The 15101-nt window shown below is 38.5% G+C and overlaps 1 protein-coding gene across 2 annotated transcripts in view; it reads right to left on the reverse strand.

Moving 5' to 3' along the window:
* LOC117304361 (C2 domain-containing protein 5-like) overlaps nucleotides 1-15101 on the reverse strand; it is a 54154-nt gene that overhangs the window by 34144 nt on the left and 4909 nt on the right. For both annotated transcript variants that reach the window (XM_033788765.1, XM_033788764.1), the window contains exons 2-8: nucleotides 9004-9120; nucleotides 8274-8360; nucleotides 7131-7171; nucleotides 4327-4372; nucleotides 3228-3408; nucleotides 2476-2561; nucleotides 1358-1488 (exon numbers count right to left, since the gene is read on the reverse strand). In XM_033788765.1, coding sequence (XP_033644656.1) covers nucleotides 1358-1488; nucleotides 2476-2561; nucleotides 3228-3408; nucleotides 4327-4372; nucleotides 7131-7171; nucleotides 8274-8360; nucleotides 9004-9093 — 662 coding nt within the window. In that variant the 5' untranslated portion in view covers nucleotides 9094-9120. The remainder of the gene's footprint in view (nucleotides 1-1357; nucleotides 1489-2475; nucleotides 2562-3227; nucleotides 3409-4326; nucleotides 4373-7130; nucleotides 7172-8273; nucleotides 8361-9003; nucleotides 9121-15101) is intronic.

The raw sequence follows: 15101 nt of genomic DNA on the forward strand, positions 1-15101 counted from the left end.
CAGCTTTTTTTTCATGCGTGACCTTGGTTTGAATACTAATTAGTCAAAAGGGCTTCTGGAATTCGGTCATTTTCAGCCTTTTCTGAAAAGTCTCAACCAAAATACTGTTCCAGTAAATTGAAACGAGGAGAAAACAAGTCACAAAAACACGGAAAATGTTCCCGTTATGAATGTCAGCAACAGTCTCCAATTAGTATGTATGGATAGATTATTTCATATTCTACCTTGGCGAGATCGGATCGTACCTAGGCCAGTCAGAATACAGCGATTTCCACCGTTAATCCAAATCTCACATTACGAAAAAATCAACTATTAGATAGGCCTGCGCGAATTATTCGAATATCCGGTTAATGGCGAATAGGTTTTCCTATCCGTAACCGCGAATGCCTTTTTTTTTCTTAACCGGATATCCGCATAGGGTGCGAATACCTATTTATAAACCGGATAGTTCTGCAATTACAACAAAGTAACCGGATAAATTCTTTTAATATCCGAATATCCGCGGACGTCGAGCGACAACTGATAGGAATGTTTGTCTGAATCCTTATGAAACTTCTATTAAGACAGCATAAAACAGCATAAATTAAGTATTTAACTATGCTCACCTCCGTGAAGAGTTAAAACAATGACATTTCTGACCTAATTTGTTCAAAGATTACGAAAGTTTCCCTTCACGTAGAGACAATCACAATCAAACGCAAAAGCAAATCGCCATCTTAAAATTAGATCCGGTCATTTTTATGAATGAACCGAGTGACACTGTCTAACACTAATATCAATCCGCCCATACGATCTCATTCACAAACTAACAGCGCCCTCTAGCGGCAAAAAAAATTATAATATTATTAATTTCGGATAGTTGGCCAGCGGTATCCGAATATCAAAATTTCACTATTCGCCCAGCTCTATTAGACATAATGGTTTTCCTGCACGGGTGATTGGCTGACGATGACATCATCGACTGGTATGGCAGCATGCTATTTTTCGTTGATATGGTTCCCCGACCACCAAGCCTAAGTTAGTCAACAACAAAAGTGCTCGTTTATACCATGGGCTGAATGAGCTGATTCCTCATTCAGCCCATGGTATAAGATGGGCGCAGCCCATGGTATAGACGGGCTCTTTTGTTATTGTGCCCCCCCCCCCCCCCCCGAAAGGTTATAATCTTAGACCGTCTGGTAGACTGTGGGGCATGAGTCAGTTTTTCCTTTAAAATTGCCAGTTATGCACTTATTTTCTAGCATTATAATGCCCCAAATGAACTTTTCCACACTTGAGGGTTTTTTTAAAAACCAAGCAAATGCAAACAATTGAGCTCTTTTTTGACCATGTTGTACAAAACCTTGAAAGTCCTTACCCTAGGACGGCATTTCCTTCTCTCTCTAGAACCTTCAGCCCAATCTTTCTCTGCAGCTCCCCAGAAAGTTTGGAGAATAGTTGCTGTCTTGCCTCATTGGAGGCTCTTGGGGTTCGGATCATATCAATCCACTATGACCACAAAGTAAATAACATATATTTGACAGTTACATACAGGTATGGTCAAACATTATAGTAAATTGTACAGCAACAACACTTATTGTATATCAATCACTCAACAATGAATTTATCAGTAAACATTTTGAAGATGTACAGTATGGATTGATGAACTCTGATCCACTGTAGAATAATCCCTGCTGTTTGAGAGTCATTTTGGAAGAGACATCTTATCTTTCCATTGTCCATTTGTCTGACGTTTGGGATTAATAATCTAGAGGCAACTACTGTCATTACTGAGATTGGACGAATGATAGTAAATGATATCGCTAGTGTTCACTCAAGCCATAAGCCAGGATTCGCCCGCTGTTAAAGGGTTGCTGGAGTTTAATTACCTCTACTGATTAATACAAATATACGTTGTACATTAAACAAAAATGTTGTCTTCCAAGACAACAATTATTTTTGCGACATTGTTTTACTCATTTCTCAAAAACTACAGCACCTCCGCAAGTAAAATTTTACCAAAATGAGGGTAGCACCTTGTAAACCCTTATAAGGTGCTACATAATTGGGTCTCATAATTCATCTTTGCAATAACCTATCTTGATGAAAGTTTGTATATACTCAGCGCCTTGGGTACCTTGTTTGGTAAATATGTACGTGCGCTATATACATGTAAGACTTCACTATTAATATATTATTATTAAGGGAAGCTTTCTACTATCATTACCTTACATTGTGTTTCGTGCACTACAAAAAGTACTCAAACCCATTATTATTAAAGGTATTTCGTTTGCTGGTGATTTTAATGTTCTCACTTAAAAGGGTTATAAAATGACCTCATACACATATCATTCTATTCTCATCACTACTACCATACTCGTATGTTATGTATTTATGTTAATTGAAACCCCAATGTTGCAATTCAGGATCGATCAGAAAAAAAAACTTCTCTTCATGGGTTATCAAAAAGAATCCTACACTTTACATGTAGTTTACCTGATACTCAGGATCATCATTTACGACTAGCTCCTCCACAAAACCATGGATTGCACTCACAGTGTAACATGTAGGGATGCCACTTGCTATAATGAAAACAGAAAAAAAATGTAGTGTGTTTGACATACATTGTAACCAACTCTTACTAGTCTGCATGTATACCAAACCGTTTCCAATTTATGCACAATTGGTCCTTAAAAAGCATCCATCAACACATACGTGCAGATTTTTAAATTTATTGAACCACCTTAGTGAACAACCCAGCTTCAGTTTCATAGTTGGAGCACTTGACACACCTGAAAGGCAACATGTACTTTCACTAAAAAAGTGCCATCTATTGGGAACTATCTAAATGTATAATAAAGAAGGATTTAGGCAAAAGATCAAGGGGAGCACTACCAAAACACAGCCAATTCAAAACTTAGACAATGATATGGGATTGATGCCAACAGTCCTATTAGGTAATCCGTGGACTTCTAGCAGTGTACCAGGCACAATCAGGCACCTGCACACACAACTATCACAGGGAACAGGGTTTTCCTCAAATTAGAAAACTCATCAGAACTGTCAAAAGGCTAAAGACAAACAGGTTTAGGAATTTATTTTTATCTATTCCTAATTACAAGCTTTGATTCCATTAGATAACTATTTTACAATTTAGGTAATATGGCCTCTCTTTAGTTAGGGGTGTCATGTTTGCTCTGCACCCACACAAGCACTAAAAAGAGTCTACTTGTACTTGAGATACTCACAGCTAAAAAACTGAACACCACATGACGACTCTTTGAATTTGCTGACATTCTCAAGTAAGTCTACCTTAACAATCACACTAATCTCTCCACGGAGACCATGCATTGTGTCATAGATCGGTAGCCATCCAGATATCTCAGAAACACCATCTTTCCAAAGTAATGGGTTGAGATCAATGTACACCTAAAACACACAAAGAAAGATGTAAAGAGATTGTACGTGCTGTAACTTCTGGATGGGTTTCTGATTTTATTCAGTTGTTCTAGACATGAATCAAAAACATGAAAGGTACAAAATCTCCAGAAGAGTATTTTAGTTCAATCCTCTCGGTTTTCATTAAAAAAAAAATGAAAATAAGTACACGTAAGTTGATTAGTTGTTCCAATTCTTTAACTTGAAACCACAGCCTACAGTCTGCTTTAGTGTGTTCATAGTAATTTATATCAACATCCCAAGTTTCTACAACAGATTTAATACACACAGTCCTGCTCAATCTATTTGGGAGGCGTGTTAACACATGTACAATGTACGTGGGCAAAAACTAACCCACCATAAAGTAATACATGTAAGTCTAAAAGTCGTTTAAGTACATGAAGTACTAACACCCTGACTAAGGTCCTAAGTCTACACCACAAAACTAGTTGTGTATTAAGCAAGGTTCTCTGATAATAAACATGGCTAACATTTTGATGAAATGAGCACAGTGCAATTTCAACAGCCATGAATGAATGATGAACTAAATGGGATCTCATACTCCTTGTTTGTATACTTTTCTTCAAATCTGCTGCTACCGGTTCAGAGTAGGAACAAGTTCTTTCTTCAGGTTCGAAAATTCTTGGATCAGCCCGAGCCTAATGATGATTCGTCATTAGTTTGAAAGACCACAATCTGCTGGATTTTGTAAAAAAATATGTACGCACATGTAGATCTCCTTGTTCATTATTTATCACAACTATCATTTTCATTTCCTACTTAAAAAGGTTCTTAACATACATGTACTAGCCATTGCTTGTACCAAAACACAGAACAAATCTAAATAGTAATGAGATTATCAAGGGCTATTCACATAGGAGTAGCTTTTGAGGTCAGAGAGTAATTTACCTTTCCAATGGCATCATGTGCACTGTATGTGTCATAGTCCATAATCCTGCAATTATAAAACACATTTATGTAGTAAACAAAAAACGCCTTGTCACATGTAAACATTTGAGCACTACTGACTCCTTGGAGAGCCTCTAAGCACTAACACATGTTTAGAATACCTCTGAGCACAATGTATGTCCTACTGCATGTACCTATTATGAGTGTGTCTATGAAGATTCCCAAAATGGTGGAGAGATTAATTGTGGGTGTATCAATACAGGATGAAGCAGTTACTGGTCCAAGGCAATCAAAATATAACTTACTTGGGGCTGATAAAACCAACAAAGAAATAACACATGCACTAGTCTGAACATCTGAAATCACACTTTGAGGGTCCTTATTGTTCCTGACCAGTTTTCTCTTTTTCTCACAGCAAATGACTGTTTAGCACGGGAGCAGTCAGGCTTCAGACCTCTTCATTCCACACAAACAGCACTTATTAATGTCTAAGACTTTTTACTTCAAGAGATGGACAACAGTAAATTTATTGGAGCAGTATTTTTGGATCTTCGTAAGCTTTTGACACCGTCAATCACACAATCTTGATGAACAAATTACACATCACTGGAGTAAGAGGTCTGGAGCTCGACTGGTTTCGGTCCTACCTTTGTGGAAGGACACAGGTAACAAAAATTGGGAATGTCCTGTCAAACAAATCTTATGCTATCAATTTTGGAGGAACTATCTTGGGCCCATTATTATTTTCTATTTTTATTAATGATATCACCTCTGTGACTGAGCATACTAAAGTTGTTCTTTATGCCGATGACACTTCTATTTTTTATTCAAGTAAAGATATCCATCAGATTAATTTATATCTAAACCATGATATGCAGAAAATATCTTAACTGGCTCAACGACAATTGATTAAAATTGAATACTACCAAGTCTAAAAGCGTGTTGATTGGTCCAGCCAAAAAACTTGCCAGATGTGAACATCTCAATCTTGACATTTTTGTGAATGATAATTGCCTGGAACAAATCACCAGTTATAAATATCTTGGTGTTCATATTGATTGTAAATTGAAATGGACAGAACATATTGACCATGTAGCATCCTCTGTTTCCCAAAAATAGGTATCTTAAATAGACTTAAAAATGTCTTGCCTATGCATACCCTTAACCTTATTGTGAAAAGTCTTATACTCCCTCAGTTTGATTATTGTGATATTGTTTGGAGAAATGCATCCAAAACCCTGTTACAGCAGCTTGATGTTCTTTTGAATAGAGCAGGACGGACTATTCTTAAGGTCCCATCTAGAATATCAGCTTCAGTTGTACGTAATGAACTAGGCTGGAAAACTCTTGAAGAAAGAAGAGCCGTTCATATAAATACCATGGTTTTTAAGTGTTTAACAGGCACTGTTCCAAGTTATCTTAGCAGTGTTTTTGTTCCAGTCAGTGAATTACACCATCACCAAACTAGGAATAGCACTGTTGGTAATGTGACCCTTCTGCTCCCTAGAACGGATAGTGGAAGAAGAACGTTTAATTTTAGGGGTGCCCAGGCTTGGCACAACTTGCCGCTTAATCTGAAATCTCTGCAGCCAATTGAACTCAATCAATTTTTAAATCAACTCAAACAGCTCAGGTAATCCCATTTTTACTGACATTTGTTATTACTCCATTGTGGTTCATCCCCTGTTTCTTTGAATTTGGTTGTGTGTTTTAATGGATGTGCATTTTTTCCCCTTTAATTTTCTTCATCCTATTTAAAAAGGATTTTTTTTGTAGTTTATGTGTGCTAGATCTAGTGGTTTTTTTTTTAAGCAAATGTGCAATGTTTTTCTGTGTAAATGTTTAATCTGTTATCTTAAGTGCACTTCTGTAGATTGTTATTAGCTGGGATCCATGGGAGATCAGTGAGTTTTTCTAATGGATTTCCCAGGATAAACAAGAAATAAATAAATAAATAAATAAATAAATAAAATAAGGCTACATACCAGCCCTAAGCGCGTGGCAGAATCCTGCCAGATGTACCTATGATCTTGCATCTCATATACACGAACAGAGATTCCTAGTCTACACACATGTGTACACACTCAGTGAATAAAACAAGATTACATACAACTATTGTACACAGGCAGCAGCAGGCGATCCAAAGTAAAGTTAACTGCTGGTCTAGCTGACAAACTACGTCACTTCGGAGAAGACCAATCATAGCACAGAAAATAAAAGCTTACGTCACTGCAAGTTATCCACTGAAAGCAAATTTTCCACTAAAACCATGCCATTGGGTCAGTAAGACCCGTGCCTTGCGGAAAAAGTCATTGGAACAGTCTACCATGTACGCAGTACTATTAAAATTACCTGAATTATGCAGAATGCATTTTGAACCCCGAAAAGGGGACCACGAAAAAGGAATTGAAAATTTACAAAACAGGCAACTCAAAGGTGTTACTGATTCTCTTAAAATGTACATTAAATGTATTTTTGATTTTTGACAAGTTGAGTATTTTGGAATAGAAATAAATTACAACTGAATTGGGTTTTAAAAAGCCACCTAAGACCTTGCAGGCCTGGAATTTCACTGAGGCCACGGAGGCCATTGCCTCTGTTACCCTTGTCTTGGCCTTGGTGCCCTTTCAAAAATTCCCATAGTCTTTAAGATTTTCCAATGCAAGTACCCTTTTAAAAATGAAAATGGCCTTGCCCTCTCAAAGATGAAATTCCAGGCCTGACCTTGTTACCACACTTTTGTTCCCATTAAGGGCTAATAACAAATCCATTCAAACATGACAGAAGAATCCATTATGAGCTACCTGAGCTGGAGTGGTTCATCTTGCAATTCTTCATCATCGACCTTAAACAAGAATAAAGAACACATTATATACATACTTATTGGTAATTGTCAAAGATTAGTCTTCTCAGTTGGTGTATCTCAACATGCATAAAATAACAAACCTGTGAAAATTTGAGCTTCATCGGTCATTGAAGTTGCGAGATATTAATGAAAGAAAAAAAAACACCCTTGTCACACGTAATTGTATGCTTTCACATGCTTGATTTCGAGACCTAAAATTCTAAATCTGAGGTCTCGAAATCAAATTTGAAAACTACATTACTTCAGAGTGAGCCGTTTCTCACAATGTTTTAAACTATCAACATCTCCCCATTACTCGTTACCAAGAAAGGTTTTATGCTAATAAATATTTTTAGTAATTACCAATAGTGTCCACTGCCTTTAAGCATTCATAGTGAGAAATAAAAGTAAACAAATAATACAAAATGCAGGCAACTAAATCACTGCATTCTGGAACACCCAAAGATTTCATTATGTCCCTGGTATTAACTTTGGACAGGCTTTTGGTTTTATTTGGCCACATAATTGCATTTGTTTCAATTAACACCATGTCCAAGTAATACCCCCTTCACATATCAACGCCGCTTCTACTACGATGCAAAAGTAGTCGAGAGCGTGACCAATCGCTGGCCAATCGTGGGCCAAACAGGGGAGGATCTCCATGAGCGGGTCTGGTCAGGGTGAGATCTCCTCGGTCTGGAAGCTGCATTCTCTCCAAATGCTTATTTTGACAGTGCTCAAAATTGCGTAGCCTGGTCGTAGCTAACAATACATGTAAGCTGAGCAAAGTCATGGTGTGAACGCCATTATCGTACAAGCAGCATGGAAGCATCGTGGTGAGATCTCTGTGGTCGTAATAAAAACGCAGCACCGTCGGCAACCATTTCGAAGTAGAAAACCGCTTGGTCGGCATTGGTCTAGGTGTAATTGCAGTGGCAGTGAGTCAGCAACACTTTTGACGTAGAAGCAGTACAGTTGTAAAATTGTTGTGTCAAGTCTTTAATTTTCCAAATTGCTTGATTTTGGTCGGCACGGTGCTCGTAATGTCGTATCTAGAGGTGTGTGAACGCTTTGCTACTTTGATTATAAGATTCTTGCTTACCTCAAATTTAAACCACTCAGATTGCCACTGTGGGTTGAGAGACTTGCGGCATACTTCGGTCTTATAGCTTACTTGTCCAAGTTTTACCTTGATGAATACCAAAGAAAACAAAAATGGTGTCCCAAGAAATACACAAGTTGTTAGCTGACAAACACTATTTTAGGAACCACATTTCCCAAACGGAGTCTCATTATTGTCACTGCCCTATTCACAACCTTTCACGGACGCATATACATGTACACTGTACATGTACACTTGTTAGTGTGAGTGGTTAAACGCTTTAATTCAGTTCAGTTTAGGGCAGTTAGATTGAGGATGACATGCATAATGTAGACAGCTAGCCAATCACCATCACAGCAAGCCAAACATCCAGTAGGCATATTGGTACTGCTTTTAAAAGGGTCAGAAAATGGCTATTGACATGTTTGATACAGGTGTATTTTTTATTTTATCATTATTCTAGTTTTCTACTCTTCATTATTCATCACTTTATCAATGTTACTGACCTGAAATATGTCTCAAGTTCAGTACAGGTTTTTTTTCCAACTTTCTAAGAAAAGCAGATTGTCTGATTATTTTGGGCCAATAGATTGGTCTGATTACTTTTGTTTAAATATTTTTATTTATCTGTGATGACATTGATGTATTAAAAGCATTCTTGAAGTGATTGGATGTGCCTAAAAGGCCTAAAAAATATGCCTACACGTATGAAATGTAATGTACTTTGTACCTCAACAAATGCATCGGCCAAGTCACTGGCTCTATCCATGACAGGAAGGTCCCGTGCTGCAATTACCTGCACCTTCAGTTTACCAGGCATGGTGGAAATTCAATGTATGTCAGCGATCTAGAATGAAAAGAAGTAGTAAGTGAACGCAATTTACTGAATAATAATAATAATAATGGACACTTAATAAAGCGCCGGTATCCGCCGCAAGCGGCGCTCGGGGGGGGGGGGGGGGGGGAAGTGGAGGGCAGAATTGGAGTCACAAAACAAATCACCCTGGCGCTGATGTACTTTTTTTTCCCGAGTCAAAAGCTTAACTGTTAGGCCTAGTGATCTATACCAAAAGTCAATCTATAACCGTTTGAGCATCAAAACATGAGCCCTATAGTGCCAATTCGCTGGACTCCCTCCGCTTCTTGGCCCTACGCCCATCTAGCTTCAGGGTGTTAAAGCAAAATTAATAGAAACCAACAATTTTATGCCTAGATTTTTTAACCAGTTGTCACTTACCTTTACATTGTACCTCAGTAAACTAATACTTGCTTTTATTATCCCACCTATATCGTCAAAAAAGTATCGCGATATTCGATTAAATCACGATTTACATTTGAAGTCTAAAATTATGACAGGTTACTATGCCCAATTTTTATATTTCTAACTTCTACACAAATTGAGTTATGGTTCTGTGAGGTGTACTGTCTACCCATGGTGTTCTAGCTCTATGAGTTACACACACACAACTTGTCTGGTCTACCCATGGTGTTCTAGCTCTATGAGTTACACAAACACAAAGTGTCTTTGAAAGTGTCTACTGCGCATTAAGACTGTTCTTACATGTGTGTATATCCTGCCCATTTCATTCTAAACACATCAACAAAAGTAAGTCCCCCCCTAAACAATTCACCATGACATCGCAAGGTAAAACATTTTACCATTCCAACTATTCAAGAAATATTGGGCCCTGGTGTTGATCAGTCTAGTGTCATGCTGCTGTTTCATTTCATTTCATTTATTAATTTCACAGGCAAAAATTCAAGCACAGACAATAAGAACATTAAGAAAACAAAAACAAGAACATACAATACAATAACCAAAAAAAGCAGCACCCCTGAAGGATTTTAAAAAAGTAAACTAAATTACTATCGAGTTAATCTCCTGATGCCACAATTTATGAAGAGACAAAAAGGGACATTACAGATGGACATTATTAAAACATGGCATACAGTATAAAAATATAGAACTATACAAGCAGTGGGATGGCATTCCACTAAACTAGCAGAAGATGGGACAGGTGAGCCAGGTTGCTGTTGGCGTTGATGTGGGGGTATGCAAATCGCTTCAGCTAGTCCCACAGGGATGGGATTGAGGTTGGGCGAACTTGTCGGCCACACCATTCGCTCGATGCCTTCACCAGCCAAGAAAGCAGAAGCAATTAATGTCATCCATGTACACAAATGCTCCACCATGGGCTGCAGCAAGTGGTGCAACATTTGGACGCAGCACTTCGTCAACATATCGTTACGCTGTCAGGTTGCCAGCAATCTGCACATGTTTTCCTGGATAGGGCTTATACCACCCCACACCATGACACTCGATCCCATCACCATAGGCTGTAACTGGTTGAACACATCACTCTGCATGTTGCTCTCAAACTCGACGCCACACCCGTCTCCGGCCATCAATGTGACTCAGGCAACTTCTCGTCTTGTCTCATTCTCGTCTCAACAACACAATGCAACCTTTGTGACTTTTGAGAAGAGCAGTTTTTGTCTTCCATTTGAGCTCATTCAGCCATGAACTCATGGACATCTTTCATTTTCAAACAACACTTAGGGAACATGTCATAGAATTATTTCTTAATTATTGGTAAAATGTTTTACCTTACCACGTTATGGCAAATTGTTTAGGGGGGGGACTTACTTTTGTTGATGTGTTTAGCTAACCAATAAGCATCCATAATGCACATGGGGTGACCTCTCATTCAAGATGGGTTGTGGATGGGTTGTAATTTGTGTAATATGATCCCATTGCGGTCTGCAGTTCGGCGGCGAGGCGGCGCACAAGGCTCTAACACAGGAGGTGTCAGCGTATTGGCACTATTGATGGGGCAACATGTATGCATGAACAACAGGAAACTTTACAGCAGAGCTTCTGTCACCGGTGGATCTCGCACAGTCTCGCGTAGTTGCGATAACGTAACCCTCCTCCCGACGGCCACCAGGCCGGAGGGTTACAAGATTCTTTCGAGCGTCAAATGACAATCTGGTCCAACACGTACGGTACAATTTCGAAAGCTAGTCACCAGATTTGCCCCATTTTTACCACTTTCAAAAATTATGACACAAGTTCTGAGGGCAGGGCAGGGGGGCAGAGGGCAGGGGTGTTAAAAAGTTGAATTCTGCAGTGCGTGCGCACCACACTATGAGTGAAAGGTGGGCAATGTAAATGAATCCCATGTAAACGGACAGCGCGCACGCACTGCCTTGTAACACCCCTTTCACAGAATGGTTTAGTCCCACCAAACAATAAAGCGCTTGCAAAGCGATGCAACAGGTTCAAAATATAAACTTGGGATTTCGCCCATGGATTTGCTAAGTTTTGGTCATTTTTCTTCAAAAATATTTAGGTGTTCGGCCAACAGCCGAACAACTATTGTTATTGTTCTGTTTTTTTTAGGTGTTCGGCCAACAGCCGAACAACTATTGTTATTGTTCTGTTTTTTTTAGGTGTTCGGCCAACAGCCGAACAACTATTGTTATTGTTCTGTTTTTTTTTTTTTTTTTTTTTAGGTGTTCGGCCAACAGCCGAACAACTATTGTTATTGTTCTGTTTTTTTTTTTTTTTTTTTTTTTTTTCCTCGCGTTCTTCTTTCCCTGCGAACCTTCTCCAGCAATTTTAAACAAAAGTAAAGCTTGTACAAACTTAAAACCGGCAATAGTGAGTAGACGGCAATAGTGAGTAGACGAAACCGCCACTTTTTGGGAATGATGACGTCATTGATGACGTCATGGCAAGGTTTTTAAAGTTGAAAAACGACATTTGCTTTTCGCTGTATCTCAACGAATATTAATGCTATGATGTTCATACTTGGGCATCACATAGATAAAGACTTGGACAACATTTGAAAAGTTAACGCCAAAATCGTATGACCTCATCTTCCGGTCGTACCGGAAGGTCAAACTCTGCCTTTGTGTTTTTTGTGTTTTTTTGTAAAAAAAGACAATTTGTTGTCATAACTCAAGATTGATATGGAATTTAACATTGAAACTCATCAGACAATTGAACCTTAATAATAAGACCACACAAACTTAATGATGTCATGATGACGTCATCAGGTTTTGAATTACAACAAATCAAAGTTAAATATTTTAAAGAAATCATAACTCCTGAACCACATGGTGGATTTTGACAATCTACATATCATCGGACAGGTCGATCAAACTTCAAAAAACGCTACACACAAAATGACCCCATTTGACCTTGACTTCCGGTTCAAACCAAAGGTTGAACAATTTTACAATTTTTGATCTCTAAAACTACGTAACATTTCAACATAAATTTTGCATCCCGTTATAGATGAGTGATCCTGCTCAAACTTTCCCACAGAGATGATACCAATTTGACCTGAAACTCTGGTCGAAATCGGACGATAAAGCCCACGGATGTGTTGACCCGCGTGATAACTGCGTACACTGCAAAAGCGCTTTGGCTGGCCGTTCCGCTCCATTGATCACACCTTGTTCAGTCCACGAGGCCTGTGTGTTCTGCTCGGAATAGTGCATCGTTTGACTGTACGCGTGATTTCGATTCATGTTTTGACAAGTCTCAGGTCATTGTACTTACAACGTAGCGCTAGTTTAATGGTGTACCAACATTTTACAATTGAAGTCCGCTCATATCATATTCGGCGTCAAATTGTTCCCCTGTTCGCCCTTCTCATGGCTTAATTATCAAAACGGAATTAAAGACGAAGCTTCGCTGAGATGGCCACCTACTGCAGCGATTCGTATGACTTTTAATTATGTGAGAAAATGCAACCAGAAAAAGACGAACATTGGTTATGTTTTGATCAAACACCGGGAAGCGGATTCGTGACATCGACTCGTGAAGGGTGTTTCTATCCGGCACTCACGGTAGTGTTTAGCGCGCTACACGGTAAAGCTTTGTGTACAAATCATTGCTTTTCAAAATAAGTGTTTATTTAATGCCTAACAAAATCTAACGTGCATCCCAGTTATCGTAGTTGTATCTGTACCTGTGTCGTACACTTGCGAAACCTCTGTAATACTTAATAAATAAGTCTTTTACAGTTATTTACTTCACAAGTCTAAAATTAGTAAACTGTTGTTTCGTATAAAGTTTCCCCAAATCCAGTTAACCTTTTAAGAAGTTTACTCTTAAGTTAAACATCACAAGGATCACAAAACCTTCAAACTTTGCACATAGTTAGCTCTTTACTAATAAAATACATCGCTTTAACAAGTATTAACCTTAGCATTTGTTTTCTGTGCAAGAAAAGGTATAAATGTAATAGATTTACACTTTTACTTTCTGTGAAAATTAAAAAGCTATCAACAATCTGTTCATAGATTTAATTTTCCCCGTGTTCTTCTTTACCTCTGAACCTTCCCAAGCAATTTTAAACAAAAGTAAAGCTTGTACAAACTTAAAACTTACTGTGTACATCGGCAATAGTGAGTAGATGAAACCGCCACTTTTTTGGAATGATGACGACATTAATGACGTCATGACAAGGTTTTTAATGTTGAAAAATTACCATTTGCTTGTTGCTGTATCTCAACGAATATAAAAGCTATGATGTTCATACTTAGGCATTGATAGATAAAGACATAGATAAAGACTTGGACAACATTTGAAAAGTTAACGCAAAAATCATACGGCGTTAACTTCCGGGTCGTTACCCTGGATCAAAGTTCGCCTTCGTGTTTTTTTTATAAAAAAAAAACTTTCGAGCTTATCTACGGAATAACTCAAGATTGAGATTGATTTGAACGTTGAAACTCAACAGATAGGTGAACCTTGGTATCAAGACACCACAGACCTAACTATGTCATAATGACGTCATCGGGCATTAAACTACAATAAATCAAAGTTTAAAATTTGTAAAAATCATATGGCGCGCAATTTGGGGGGAATATCCAACGGCGCTCTCTTTGGTCCAACGAAAGAGGGCGCTGTTGGGTATAAAGATTTTAGAAACATTGAGCGCTATGTGCAGAGCGGAAAATCGCAATAGTTGAGTGATAACGTCTCGCACCAAAACCACAACCTTTTTTGAATTTATGACGTCATTGATGAAGTCATTACATTAAAAAGCTAGAAAATTTATACCTTGAGAATCACAAATGCTACCAATAAGCTATTTTTATGGTCTTTTCCACGAAAAAATTTTTTTGTTAGTGTTTGACCTTGCTTTCGTTTAGAACCGGCTTTTTACCGTGACATAAGATTTTCAGTTGAAAAACTAAACCTAAAAATCCGGAGTGGCTTTGCATTAACGATCGCATTATGGCACACTTTTCTAAACGTTTTAAGGGGATTCTCAAATCTGTAATGCACATTTAACTATAAAATAACGACACATTATATAAAAAAGATCTTTATGGTTCAATGTTTTTGAACCACGTCATCACGTAACGTCCAACCGAACACCGTGTTTTTGTAATTAACAAAAAGCACTATGTCTAGTTTCTCAATGATGTTTTGTTGAGTGTTCATTAGACATTGTAGCCTTGCTCAAGGCAGTCGCATTATTCGCTCCGAAAAGACGCCGCTGTAAACCCACCCGTATACCCTGTGTGTGGTGCGTGCGATCACACCGCATGACCCACCCGTACACATGCCGTATACACACTGTCACATCCTACGACTACTGGAACTGTGCACACAAGTTATCCGCACTCGTACCATGTGAGGCAAATGAATTATTCATTTTGATGTCCAATCACGCACTTCCCTTATCACGACCTTTGGACCCTATCATGCTCGCTGAGCGTCCGTGGTGGTGGTGTGTGATGTAAACATGTCTCGTCTTTCGCGGGCATTATAGTAATGAGCTGACCGTGGGAACTCTTCGCTTA

This window comes from Asterias rubens, chromosome 21, assembly GCF_902459465.1.
Source record: "Asterias rubens chromosome 21, eAstRub1.3, whole genome shotgun sequence".
NCBI classification, from domain to species: domain Eukaryota; kingdom Metazoa; phylum Echinodermata; class Asteroidea; order Forcipulatida; family Asteriidae; genus Asterias; species Asterias rubens.